Genomic DNA, 13,427 nt, shown 5'->3' on the forward strand with positions numbered 1-13,427 from the left:
TGTGTTTCTTCCTTCTGCCAGTCCTTTGCTGGCCCAATGCCATGGATACTCTTGGTGAGGGAGTCCTTCCCAGGCACAGACACGAGCTTAGATGCTGGACAATGGACAGAAACACTTGCCTAGGTCACTTTTGGGCAAATCAAAATTCATGCCAGGCAGGTAGAGATGATGACTTCATGCTTTTAGAGTCAACTCTCTTCCCCCAGAGGAGGGTAGAATGGAAACAGGCTCTGGAGAAAGTGACCCAGAAAGGAAGTAGCATCTCCTTTCTGGACAATTTTTAAGACGAACAGTGCCCTTTACCCCAACTCTATTTGCTAAGAATAATTGAGAACAATTCCTTTCTAAAGCAGAGGACTGAAATACAGAACTCCTGTGGGCTCCTGCTGACTCAATGAGCTGATGTGATTAAACGAGAAAATGTGCATAAAAGCACTTTGTAAACCACTGCACACTGTCCAACTGACTGTTGATACCAGGAGAGCTTTCAAAGGGACATGACTGGCTCATCCTAGAGGACATGTCCACAAGGCCACCAAGCCCCCAAGAAGTAGGCACATGGCCCAGGTAATATTTGGGCTGCCTTCTCAAGCAGTGAAGAAACCTTATATAATGAAGTTAGTATTACAGGGCAGGGTTCGCCTTTCCAGCTGCCCAGAGGAGGCCTCCTGGTCACAGTATCACCATGGATCTGATTTACCTTTTGCTGAGCATGCTGAATTATTCACTAGCTATGGATACCAACAACAGCTCTAGGGTCCCAGGGGTGGGGTATCTGGGGAACTGAAAGGAAGAGGAAAGGGATGCACTGAGAACTCTCAGAACCAGACCTAGAGAAAGGTCAAAGAGGACAAAAGAAGTAGGATGGTCTCCAGAGGATCTAGGGGACAGGGACCAGGGGGTGCCAAGAGCAGCCTAACAAGCTGCTTGTGACCCTCTGCCCAGCACCCATCCCTACAGAGAAAAGAGAGGTGGGAGAAGGCGTTACTCCCAGCCCCCACTATAGCTCAGGGAACCGTTGGTTCTCTAGGAGCCTCAAAGGAATTAAATGGGTGTGTGCTTCATCTCTGCTTCTATTTCAGAGCCCTCTGCCCTGTGGGGTATAAATAAAGTCCAAACTGTGCCTATGAAAAGAGAGGCAGAAGCAGGATCAGGTTAATGGTACTATATTTCCATTGCCTCATCTGGAGGGGGCAGGGAGAAAAACTAGGGTCACATTTCTCATCTCAAGGATGGTGTAGATCCAGGGAAGAATGTGTTCAGTAGCTGGGAGGCCTGTGCCAAGTCCCATGACCCATGCCCACATCCCCAGTGGTGGCTCCATATCGTCTGGAGCCAAATGAAAGCGCATCTCTTGCTACCTGCCAACTATCATCAGCTCTGGCATGGGGATGGACACGTGAACCTTGAGCACACTCTCCTCTTGGGCAGCACGGAGCATGTGAGGGAGTTGAGGCTGAGGGTGGACAGGGAAGCACTGGCTGGAATCTCCCTGGGCTAGCACCATTTCAGCCCCCAGGGACTACAGACAAAAAGATCACCTCCCACAAGATTTTGGTCTGAGCTTAGCAACAATGGGTTAGGTAATGTGGAAGTTACTAACTCATCCCCAGTATCCTGGGGAGTTCTGTAGTTCAGAAGCCAGAGCTAATCTGGAGAGCATCCACGGGGAACATGGTGAATAAAGACTGATTCCAGAGGCTGGTGGCCTGCTGCGGCAAGCGAGTCCCAACTAAGTTCTAGAAGTCAAGAGGCTCCTTATGATTTCCAGAGTAAGAGCTTTAGGTAAGGGGCAGAGTCCTCATTTTCTGGTCTCTCTCATGATTGGACAAGACCCCAACAAGGCCAGGGGCATGAGGTGTTAAAATAAGGCTAAAGGGAAGGCCTCTTGGCTGTCCAGTATATCAGGATATACTACTACAGTGGGAGACCAAGACCCCCAGGAAACTGACACTGGGACAGGAGCAATGGTTCATGAAAAATCAGACCCTCCTGGCCTTGGCCTTGCAGCATGGCATGGCCAGGGAGGGCTCCTCTAAGGAGCAGGACAGCTACCTCTGGCTCTCCCCGCCTGAGGGAACTTTCCATGCAGAGAGGAAGAGAGGAGAAAAGAAAAGGTGAGATAGGGTGGAAGAGGTGGGGCAAAGATGACAGCTGCCCTCAATAGAGACCTGCATGAGTATGTGAGTGCCTATGCCACCTGGAAGGCAGCTGCATTTGTGTGAACAGGACAATCACCTCAGCTGACCCTCCAGAAGGGTTCTTTGGCTTCCAACGTAACCAGGTCTAGGAGCTCAGACAGAGCTGTGTTCTGCCATCTCCAGCTGCCCAGGGGACATGTTTGGAGACCTCTCTTAGCAGAGCTGGCACTGCCCGCCTCTGAGCCAGCAGACTCCCAGACATAAATAAACCAGGGCCCCTGGGTATCTGCCAAGACCTCAGTTCTCTTGGCAAGATCTGGGCTAACGGTGGCCCCTCACTCTCCATCCCGCTAGTAAACAGGGCACTTATTTATTTATGCCAGGGGTGAGGGAGGGGGCAGAGAAGAAATTTTGTTGTTGGATAAATCCTGGCCTACAGAACAGGATGTCCAGAGTCCACAAGGCTCTAGATGATCGGCTGCACTCCACTGATTTCCCCATCTGGCCCTAGAGATAACACTCCCTGGGCCACAGGGAAGCATCCAGGCAGGACAGAATCTCTCCACCTTCAAACTTCACCCAAAGCACAACTGTGGAGATGCTCTCCCCTACCCTGCCTGACTTCAAAGCCAGGGGCAGCAGGCTGGACTGTTGAGAAAAGTCCTCCTGCCATTGATCCACATCCAGATGCCCACTGGCCCTGCATCATGCTGCCCCATACAGCTCCTTAGCCACACTGAATGTGGGGGATAGGGAGAAAGGACCAGATCAAGGTTAGGAGCTAGCCCAACACTGCTGGCCATGAACCTGGCACATATTCTGGGAGCTGCTGTTCAGAGGGGGAAAAAAAGAAAGGAAAAGAAAAGAAAAGAAAAGAGGAAGGCGGTGGGGGCCTCATGTGCTTTCAGAGGAGCCAGCAGTTCCTTCTCTAGCCCCAAGGCTGGTGTCACAGAGTTTAGGGCAGAAGCAGATATTACCACATTCTCTATGCCAGTTCTCTCCCCAGTACACTAACAAATGATGATCTTTCCCACTTGACATATAAGAGGACGTGGAGACCTTTCTCAGTGTCACACAAATAGCAGAAGAGTGGGGCTGAGAGGGCAATCTTGGTGGTGGTGGTGGTTTTACAGGGAAATAACAAAACAACCTCAAACACCGCTAACTGGATCTGGAGGGAAAAATGATAGCCAGACCACCATCACCAAGGCTCCTGTGGAGGCCCTATCTATCGCTGCTACACCCTGCTCAAGTAGGGGCTCAAGGCTCCTGCTTTCTTAGGGTGGGGGCTGGGAGAGCCTCAGGGTGTTTTCATTACACAACCCTAGCCAGGGCCACTCTGGTCCAAAAGCCAGCTGGTGAGTTCTGAACAATGGCAAGGGGTGTGGGGAGTGGGGGAGGCTTATGAATTAAAAATAGATGCTAGTAATCGCCAGGGAGCCTGCAGAGAGCATGTGGGTTGTGTTTACTACTGAGAAGAATACTTCCTATTCATGCCCCAGACCCGACCAGGGTGGAACCACCCCACCTCTCACACCAACAGCCTCTGTATCTGGGGTAGTGAGCTGAGTGTGCTTCAGGGCTAGGATGGCTGGAAGACACCTTTCCTGGGGACATGGAAGCATCTCTCTCTCTCTCTTCAGGAGCCCCAGGGCCACTCCCCTCCTTGGAGGGACAGATGAGTTAAGCCTGAACCTAAGGAAATGGCGCCCAAGAGATAGCTACCTTCTCAAGTTCCATCAATCTGCTTCCAGCCATGTTGCATAAAACAACCCCTTAGCTGTTTTGCAACTTCAGATCTCAGGTCTTATGGACAGGACTAGAAACAGAACCTAGTTTCCTCTCTGTAAGACTTAGCTAGGTGCCCTGGGCAAGCAGTTTCTCTGTTCCTCTAGGCTTCAGTTTGTTCGTCTGCGAAATGGAAATCCTAACACCTGCACTGTGTAACAACTTCACAGTCTGTTACTAAGATTAACCTAGCAAGACATGTCACAAAGCTAAAAGTTCTAAATAAAGATACAGAACAATCAGGAGCAGCCATTTCCCCCACTATCACCCTGAACCAGAGCACTGTTCCCTAGTCACCAGTTACCCAAGAGTCTCTGGACCTGGTCTTTCACACACAGCAAAAAGGAAACCTCCTTCCCCTCCAGGCATCAGCCAGACAATGTGAGAACAAACACAAGCCCCTCAGAAAAGAGAAACTCCCCAGCTGATGCACATCCCTGAGTCCCCCAGACCCATGCATTCCCAAGCAGTAACCATCAACAACCCTTCACCAGCTGCAGAAAATACCCACTGCCCACCCCACTCCACCTTCTCAGGCAGCTGGAGGTCTGCATGGGAGCCTGAGGCAATTACAGGGTACAAGGTTCACATTTTCCCTCTTCATAAAAAAGCTGCAGTACTTGAGCCCTCTACTTGACAGGATTTTTCTAATTTGATTTTTAAAATGTACTCACTGACTCACCCGTGAGAGGTGGGCCTGGCTGCTGCTGCCTGCACAGCGTTTGCTCATTAAGGACTGAACGACCCGATTCACTCTGCGGGGCCCTTCCTGCTCTGGATTTCACAAGGCCACACCACCCTTTCAGCCAGAGCATTCAGACCTCACTCTTAGACCACGCTTTTCCCCAGTGGAAGCTGGGCTTGCAAATGGTGCTGTCCCGCCGTTTTAAATACTATCTATATGCTGACAACTCCCAAATTTATGCCTCCAGCTTGGATCTCTCCCCGGGACTCCAGACTTGTTCATCTGACTGCTTATTTGGCATTTCCACAGAGATGTTTAATAGCCATCCAACTAAACACAGCCAAAGCCTGGCTGATTCTGCCCCCGATAGAACGGTTGATTCATTTGTCATCTTCCTTGCAACTCAGCTCCTGGCAATTTCTTCTTTCCAGTGGTCAGGCCCCAAATCTGTGAGCCATCTTTGACTTCTCCCTTTCATGCCCATACCCAATCCATCAAAAACATTTGGGCTCCATCTCTGAACAATCCAGATTCCCTACCCCACCCACCCACCTGCATGGGTCCCACCACTGCTTCACCCCTGGAGTGTGCCAATGGCTTCCTAACCACGCTCCCTGGTCAGTCCTGGCACACTGTCACAGTTGATTTGCCACACAGCAGCCTCAATGGTATTTTTAAAAGGTGCTGCTCATTTGTACCAAGCTTTCTAATGAGTTCCCATCTCACTTGAAAAAAAAAAATTAAAAGTCCTTTTACTAGGGCTGGGGGTATGGCTCAAGAGGTAGAGTGCCTGCCTAGCAAGTGTGAGGCCCCGAGTTCAAACCTCAGGGGCCATGTCCAATATAGAAAGAAATTCTGATAAAAACAAAAACAAAAACAGTCCTTTTCCTCCCATACTGGGCCCCATGCAATCTGCAGTTCTCCTCACTCCTATCCAGCCCCCTGCCCTCCTCCTGCTAGTCTCTCTGATTCTCTTCCACCTTGCTCACTCCACTTGTCACACCTACCTTCCTGCAGGTTCATTTCTACCTCAGGGCCATTGCACTTACTGGCTTATCTACCTGAAATGCCTTTCCCAGATCTGCATGATTCACCCCCCTCACATTATCAGAGAGGCTTTTCTGACCAACCTGGTCAAAACAGCATGCCAAATTCCACCATTCTCTGCCTCCACCCTCTGCTTTTTGTTTTGCTTCTTAGCTTTCTTACTACCAGATACATTATATAGTCTCCTCCCACTAGGATCTAGGATCCATAAGAATAGGGGCTTTTTCATTGCTTTCATTCACTGAGGTATTCCCAATAGTGCTGGCACATAGGAGATATTCAATAAGTATTTGTTGAATACAGAGGAAGCAGGAAGGCACAGGTGCAAATGTCTACTGAGCTGTTGAAGAAGAAGGGAAGGGGTAGCAGTTGACTCAATGGCTGACCAGCTGAGGCTCTGTGATGGACAAATGGACTGTCACCATTTGTGGAAAGTCCTTTGTCTTCACGAAATCCAGAATCAAGGTCATTTGTGGAATAAATGAAATGGTTCAAAAGCTCGTGGTTCATCCACCAGCTGCTGGAAAATCATCCACAAGGGTGATGATCATATCAAAGTGTAGTCTCAGGTTGGACAAGTAGGAGGCTGAGCCCCACGCCTGGCTGCGGTGTCAGCTGGTACATGCAGGAGCAGAGGCATATGGGAAGAGCACTAGGCTTGGGGTCAGACCCAAGATTTAGCCCAGTTCTGTGGCTTTGGGCAGGTCATATCCCCTCTTTGGATTTATTTCCTCTCTAAAAACATGGGATATCATAACCTGACTTATCTAGCTCATGGAACCATTTTAATGAATTCATGACAAGATGTTGACAAAAGCAAGTCCTTCACTGGGAAATGGCAAGGCCAAACCCAAGCTGCTCTCCAGTGCCAGGCCCACAGCAGGCACACAAAGTCTGTTCAGTCAATAAACTTCCAAACATTTTAAAAGCTGAGACACAAGAACTTGAGAAACACTCAGTATTGATGTGAGGACAGTTCTAGATCTCTTGTGGAGAAGGGAACGTGTGCTAGCAACAACCGATGGTCAAACCAACATTATACTAGAGTGGCCTGTGGAACCTTGATGCTTACATCCCCCAAAGGCAGGACTCTCTGGTCATCCATCCTTCCTTCTACAATCCCTTCCTTCCTCTCTACCTATCTTCTCTGTCATCTAACCTTCCATGGCAGACAGATTGTCTCCTGCCCACAGATGGGCACTCATATACCTGCATGTTCTTGCTGCAGCTCCACTTCCCTGGGCCTCTCTAATGAAGGTACCAGTTTCTCCCACAGCTAGTGCAAGAGGTAGGACCAGCATCCACGTGGCTTCAGCAGCTTCACCTCCACCCTCATGGGCAGGGTGAAGGTATCTGCTTTGAGGTACCTGCTGTGGGGCTTTTCCCTTTCTGCTCTCCAATTATCAAAGCTGCCTGCTGCCTCCCTCCCCTACTCATCATCCCCCCCAAGGCAAAGTCCTTGTTCCCAGGCTTCCTCTCTACCACATGCTGAGAGTCAGGAGTTCAAGGTCATGTGATAACCAATAGACAATCTAACTCTTGCTGTGTCAAATTAAATTTCTCTCCATTCATTCCTCATCTGCCACCCTCTATGAGAATACTGTGAGCCTTGTCTTCTCTCTCCAAGCCCCCAAATCTTTTTTTCTTTTTTTACAGTGCTAGAGATTGAACCCTGGGCTGTGCATGTGGTAGGCAAGTAATCTACCACTGAGCTACATCCCTAGCCCTTGGTTTTTTTTCTATGTAACCCAGGCTGGCTCAGACCTTGAGTTCCTCCTGCCTCCACCTCCCCAGTGCTGGGGATTACAGGCATGTACCACCACACTGGGCCAAGCCCTGAAATCTTAAATCCCAATGGCATTTGTCTTCTCCTCTTTATATCCTCCCTCAGTGCACCTGCTTTCCAACTCCCTCACACACCTATCTCCTTTTCTCCATATCATCAACCTTTTCCCTCCACCACCTCCTTTTCTGCCAGTCAAGGTTTCATGGTCCATCCATCTAGTCCAAACCCCAGCCCCTTGCTACCCCCGATCTTTCAGCATGTCACCAGCAACTCTTCAGCTCTGCTCCTTCCTTTGGCTATAAGAGGCAGCCAGGTGTGCAGATGCAAACCTGCAGAGAGATGATGCTGAAGCAAAAGGAAGAAGGAGGAAAAGGAGGAGGAGGTAACGAGTGAGGCAGAGTGGCAGGTCAGACCTGGCTGCCTGTCCCTTCCATGTCCATCAGTCTGGCCTTGGCCTCTTCACTCAACACATGACTCAGGATCTCATCTTTAACTTTAGGGCTTTAACATCTTCAACTTTAGGGCTTCTTTCAACTCACAGAGTGCTAGCCCCACCCCAGACCTCTGCCCTACAGATGTCCTGCTGATGGAGCCTCTGCTTGAGCAGCTTGCAAAGCACATGCAACTCAACACTCCCAAACCAAGTTCATTACCGTCTCCTAGAACCCACTCCTTTCCTGTGATACCTCAAACACAGAACTATTAAGCCAGAAGCCCAAGGCTTATCTTCTATTTCTCTCCCTCCTTAGTTTTCCATAGCCACTGCCTCACCTAGACCTAGCTTCTAATTCCCAAATGTCTCCAGAATGTCTCTACTCCTTCCCATCCATACTGCTGCAGCCTAGACTGCAACAGCTTCAAAAATGGTTTCCTTGATGCCTGTCCTGTCCCCCTTCCCAATCTACCATCTATGCGGAGCCCTAGAGGGATTTCCTCCCTCTAGTTTCCTTCCTAACAGCCTCTGAGTTTCACTTTACTCCCAGTCAATATGGCAAGACTTTTGGTGATCTGGCCTCTGCCTACCTGTCAGGTTTCCAAAAGCAGATGCATCCCAGCACCAGCTCATGTGCTTTTGTACATAGCCCTCCCTCCCCCATTCCCAGAGACGCTGTACTCTGAGACTCAGCTCAATTGTTTCCCCTAGAAGATCTTGGCCAACTCCCCACCCTTTCACACACTCAAGTGCCCTGAAGCTCCCATAGTGCCCATCAGAGCCCTGTTCACCCATCACCCCCTCTAGACAATGAACAGCATGAGGATATCAATGCCAGCCGGCTGTTCTTGTAGTATATAATAAGAAATCAATAAACAAATGGATATATAAATCCATGAAGTGCCAAATTAACTCTTCTTTCCAAGCAAGTCTTCCTGGTCTCCTCCCCATCTTCTTTTTTGGGAGTAATAAAAATATAGTTTACATACATGAATTCACTTAATCATACAATGCCTCTTCTCTTATTATCCCCATTTTCAGCTGGCAAAACTGAGGTAAAAAGGGGTTAGTGATGAATTAATCCAGCTGGTAAGTGGCAGAACCAGGCTTGGTTCTAGTCTGTGCTTTTAACTACTATACTTACTGCTGCTTTGCAGCCTGTTTAAGGAAAACAAACCAAAATTAGTATCAGCCTGGGAACAAGGTCATTTTGAAAAACAAACTCCTAAATAAATAAAAATTAGCCATTTGAAGAACCAGCTCTTTGTTTTGGCTTAGCCAAATACCTGCTTCCTTCAGTCAGGGCAGAAACTGGCAGGCAGTGGGTTTCGGTACCACCTCACAGGACCCAGCTCAGTCCTCAGGTCCCAAGGCCCCTGAGTAGTTGGCTCAGCCTCTGGGTTGCCCCTCGAGGCCCTCCTCTTGCCTCATCTCACCTTGTCCCCGATGCCCTCGGCCTCCTCAGCCAGGAGGTACACACTGCCACCATCGGCCAGCAGCAGGGCAGTGTCTGTGGTGGAAGAGGAGCGTGGCCGGCACTGGTGCTGGTGCAGGATGGCGGCCAGGCTGCTGTCCTGGGGGGCCTTGCGCAGCAGGTGGGGGCTGCCACGCTGGGGCTCCAGGGAGCTGCTCTTGGTGCGACGGCTGCTGCCACTGCTACTGCCACCCCCACTGCTGCTGTGCAGGCTGGCGCCCCGCTTGATGGAGGGCCGGGAGCGGATCTGCTGCAGCACCCGGTTGAAGGCGGTGGGCCGCGCAGGCAGGTCATGCAGAGACATGGCATAGGAAACGCGGTGCATCTCGGGAGAGCGCTCCTTCTCATCTGGGGAGTCATGGTCAGACATGCCCTGTTGCTGCTGCTGCTGCTGCTGCTGGGAATCCTGAGACACCTGGTGCTCCCTCTCCCGCGACCTGCGGCGGCTGTGGAACAGGTGCTTCAGGCCGTGGCCAAACATGGAGCCCTCTGAGAGCTGCTGAATTTTCTAAAGTGGGGAGAGATGAAGAACACCAGTGAGTGCAAAACTTTTAAACACCTTGTCAGCTAGGGTGAAGGTGAATCTGTTCCTGGGAGACCAGCACAGCTCATATAGCTGTCTCATAGAGCTATACAAGATATAGCTTGTATAGTTGTCCCTGTGGATGGCCTATCACCTGCAAAAGGTGGTAATCAAGACCCACCCAATCCTTCCCTGTGACAGGTTCAAGCATCTAGGAAGGATGCTTTCAGGGCTTTGGTCTTGCCTTAGCAGCTTACACAATAGTACTTGGCTCCTGGGACTTGTCTCCCCCAAGCTCCAGTGCCTCCCACCTTCCACATAAGATCCCCATCAAGGTGCATGGCAACTTCAGGTCACCCAGCATCCATTTCCAAAGATGCCTCATTGTGACAATCTTGGAAAAACCAGAGCCGTACACTCAGTTTATACGGTCGCAGTAGCCACTGCTAATTGCCTCCCTGATGCTGTTTTTCCTTACACCCAAACTGCAAGGCCTTAATGAGACTTGCTGCAAATTCCTGCTTCAACAGACTCTCTTGCAGCTAGGGTAACCGTATGACACAGTTTGGTCCAGTGAAAAGTAGCAGGAGGGATTCTGGGAACACACCTCTGCTTTCCTGATAAAGGCACTGGCTCTTTCTACTTCTCATTTGGAATGTGAGGGTAACATCTGGGAATGCAACAGCTATGCTGCAACCACAAGGTGACAGAGTTGTTGTTGGATGAAGGTTAACATACAAATGGTGGAACCCAAGACCTGAGAGCTTGATGGCTTGTAGAGGCACCAACCAGGTCACAAATGCCTACCCTGTGATTCCTGCTGCATGAAATAAGTAAACCTACCTATCATGTAGACATATGATTTGTGGGGAGATTATGAGAAGCCTGAGAACTTGACATAAGCACAGTTGTGCTCAATGATCTACAGGCTGAGTTTGGCATGGCCCCAGCCAGGGAAGAAGGCAAAATGCAGAACAGCTGCTTTCCTAAATTGTTTAAGTTCAGAGAAGTAGGAAGGCAGGTTTCTCTTGTTACAATGTCATGTCCCTCAGAGAACTGTTGCTCCACCTCCTTGTTTACCACTGGGTATAAAAGACTTGCTGAAGGAGGCTACAAGCTTTTTGATGGGGGTTTTGTTGATTGATTGATGGGCTGCTTGCAAGAATGTTGCTGCTGCCGCTGCTGAGTTATGCTAGAGATTAGAGGAAACACAGGCAGTGCAAGTCTGAGCACCAAGACTTCAAGAGAGATTAAAGAAAATGTGGGGACAGCACAAGTCTGAGGGCAAAGACTTTAAGAGAGATTATGCTAAAGAAAAGCTAAGAGAGAACATGGGACAGAGCAAGTCTAAGGAAAGAGACTTTATAGAAAAGATGACTTTAGAAGTAAGGTTTTAAAGAATAAAAGAAGCAGAGTAAAAGAAGAGTTATTAGAGAAAAGAAGCAACAAGGCTGTTGTGTGTCTCCACCTGAGTGCCCAGCATACCTGCCCCCAACTTTCTGCATGTCTGTCTTCTATCTCCTTTCTGCATCTCCAGTCGCACCCAGTTAGGCCAGGAGAACAGAGCACGAAAGAGCTCTCTACAATGATTCTAGTATGATTTTCTGTTATTTGTGGCCAATTTCATTCCTCATATTGTTGGCAATGAAATGCCTCACTTGTATTTTCTGTACTGGAGCTTGAACTCAACCTTGCACTTGCTAGGCAGGTACTCAATTACTTGAGCCATGCTCCAAGCCCTTTCTGCTTTTAGTTTGTTTTGCAGATAGGGTCTTATGATTTTGCCCAGGCCAGAACTGGTTCATAATCCTCACACCTCCACCTCCCAAGTAGCTGGGAACATCTGAGGCATGCACCACCACGCCGGACCGGAGGCTCTTTACGTGGATGAGCAACATCTTACAGTACAGTCGGTGGAGCTTACACATCAGAACCAGCTATCCAGATGAGGATCCATCCTCTCGGACCAGAACCAAACAGATGCCCTAGAGCCTGGTGCTGCCCTGCCCATGGCCTGCCCTTGTAACATTGCTCTGTGATGCTCCAGCTGCTCCAAGCTGGCCCTGGATGGGCCACCAGGGCAAGGCAACTGTGGTGTGATTGCAGACAGCTGCTTTGTCTGGGGATGGCTTAACTGGAAAGACCTAGACCTCTGAAGAGCTTCAGAGCTGTGGGAGGAGGGGTGGGATGCAGAAGACCAGGTAAGACTCCACACCCCAGTGACTAAATGGGCAACACAGAACCCTGCCATCTGGGCTCAATGAGCAATAGCAGGTTTTCCTCTGTAAGAGCAGCCCATAATCTCACAAGGCAGCTTCAGTCATCTTTTAAAAAGTTCCCCAAAATTACACATACTAGATTTTCTTTTTTTCTAGAAACAAACTTATAGAGGAGAAAAGTCAGACCAGGTAGAAGCCCCCCTGCAAAAAAAAAAAAAAAAAAAAAAACATGATCCTACATCTTCTGAAATAGCTGGCCCTGACCATATTACTTTACACCTCTGCACTGAACGTTTGTGTAAACAGCAGCACACACATCTGATGTAAACAATCCTGCTACCAGCACTTATATAAAAGTGTAGGATTTTCATGGTTTTCCTCATTGGAGTCTCCCTACAATCCTCATTGCAGGCAGTACTGACGATGCCCACTTCATAAACCAGGTAAATTCATCTTCAGACCACACCATGAGCTGAGAGTTTGTAGCTTCTGAGGTGCGTAATCTCCTAGGTCATTTCATTTTGAATTCCCCAGATAAGAACAAAGCGACAACTGCAACATTTCCACTTACAGATGGAACTTCCTTAAGAGGAAGTTCTTCCCTCTTAAGAAGTGAAGTTTGGGACAAACTTGGAGACAGGAGGACACAATGCCAAGTTTTCTCATAGAGTCACTATCCCTTCAGGACCAGCCAGAGGCAGCACTCTGAGGCCCACCTGAATCTGTTCTGGGCAGAACCAGGGCGTCAAGGCAGAGTGGACAGTGGTGCACATTCTGCAATGAGCATGAAATGGGTCAGATCCTAAGGCCTCCAGACCAGGCACCAGCCCTCTTCCTCAGGCCCAAGACCTCCCTCCAGGCATCCTGGATGGAGCCAGCTGGCTCTGGTCTTTGCCCAGTTGCTTCTGCCAAGTGGTCACATGACATCCTATGTCTTTCTAACATAGGATTATGTTAGAATCCTATGTTCCAGTTTCTTCTTCCTCTCCCCCATTCCTAACTGGCTTCTCCAACACTGAGGCCATTCTTTTCTATTCAGTTAAGGAGAAGGTGTTTCCCTTAGAGACTTCACCAGAGATCCTGGGGCTTGGTGGCATTTCTTCTCCATCAGTCCTGGAAATCAGGGCAGGTGCTGAGGAGAGGGACCACAGCCACCCTTGTAGGCCACATTGCCATGGACCCTATAATTCTGGGATGATTACTTTTTAAAATTATACAAAGTGCTTTCCAATTCATGCTGTAATTCTAACTTGACACTAGTCTCATCTCAGAATCTAGGAATGTGACAGAGGATTTGCGTCTGTGTCTCCATCTTGCAGATGAAGAAACCA

The 13,427-nt window shown here is 49.1% G+C and overlaps 1 protein-coding gene across 4 annotated transcripts in view; it reads right to left on the bottom strand.

Annotated features, from left to right (window-relative positions):
- The window catches only part of Tmcc2 (transmembrane and coiled-coil domain family 2), a 40,954-nt gene that overhangs the window by 18,580 nt on the left and 8,947 nt on the right, over window positions 1-13,427 (bottom strand). For 3 of the 4 annotated variants that reach the window (XM_020167060.2, XM_020167057.2, XM_020167061.2), the window contains one exon: window positions 9,317-9,862. In XM_020167060.2, the coding sequence (XP_020022649.2) occupies window positions 9,317-9,862 (546 nt within the window). Of the gene's footprint in view, window positions 1-9,166; window positions 9,289-9,316; window positions 9,863-13,427 lie in introns of those variants that run through there. The other variant, XM_074048515.1, reaches the window with a different exon arrangement.

Source organism: Castor canadensis, chromosome 11 (genome assembly GCF_047511655.1).
Source record: "Castor canadensis chromosome 11, mCasCan1.hap1v2, whole genome shotgun sequence".
In the NCBI taxonomy this organism is placed as follows: domain Eukaryota; kingdom Metazoa; phylum Chordata; class Mammalia; order Rodentia; family Castoridae; genus Castor; species Castor canadensis.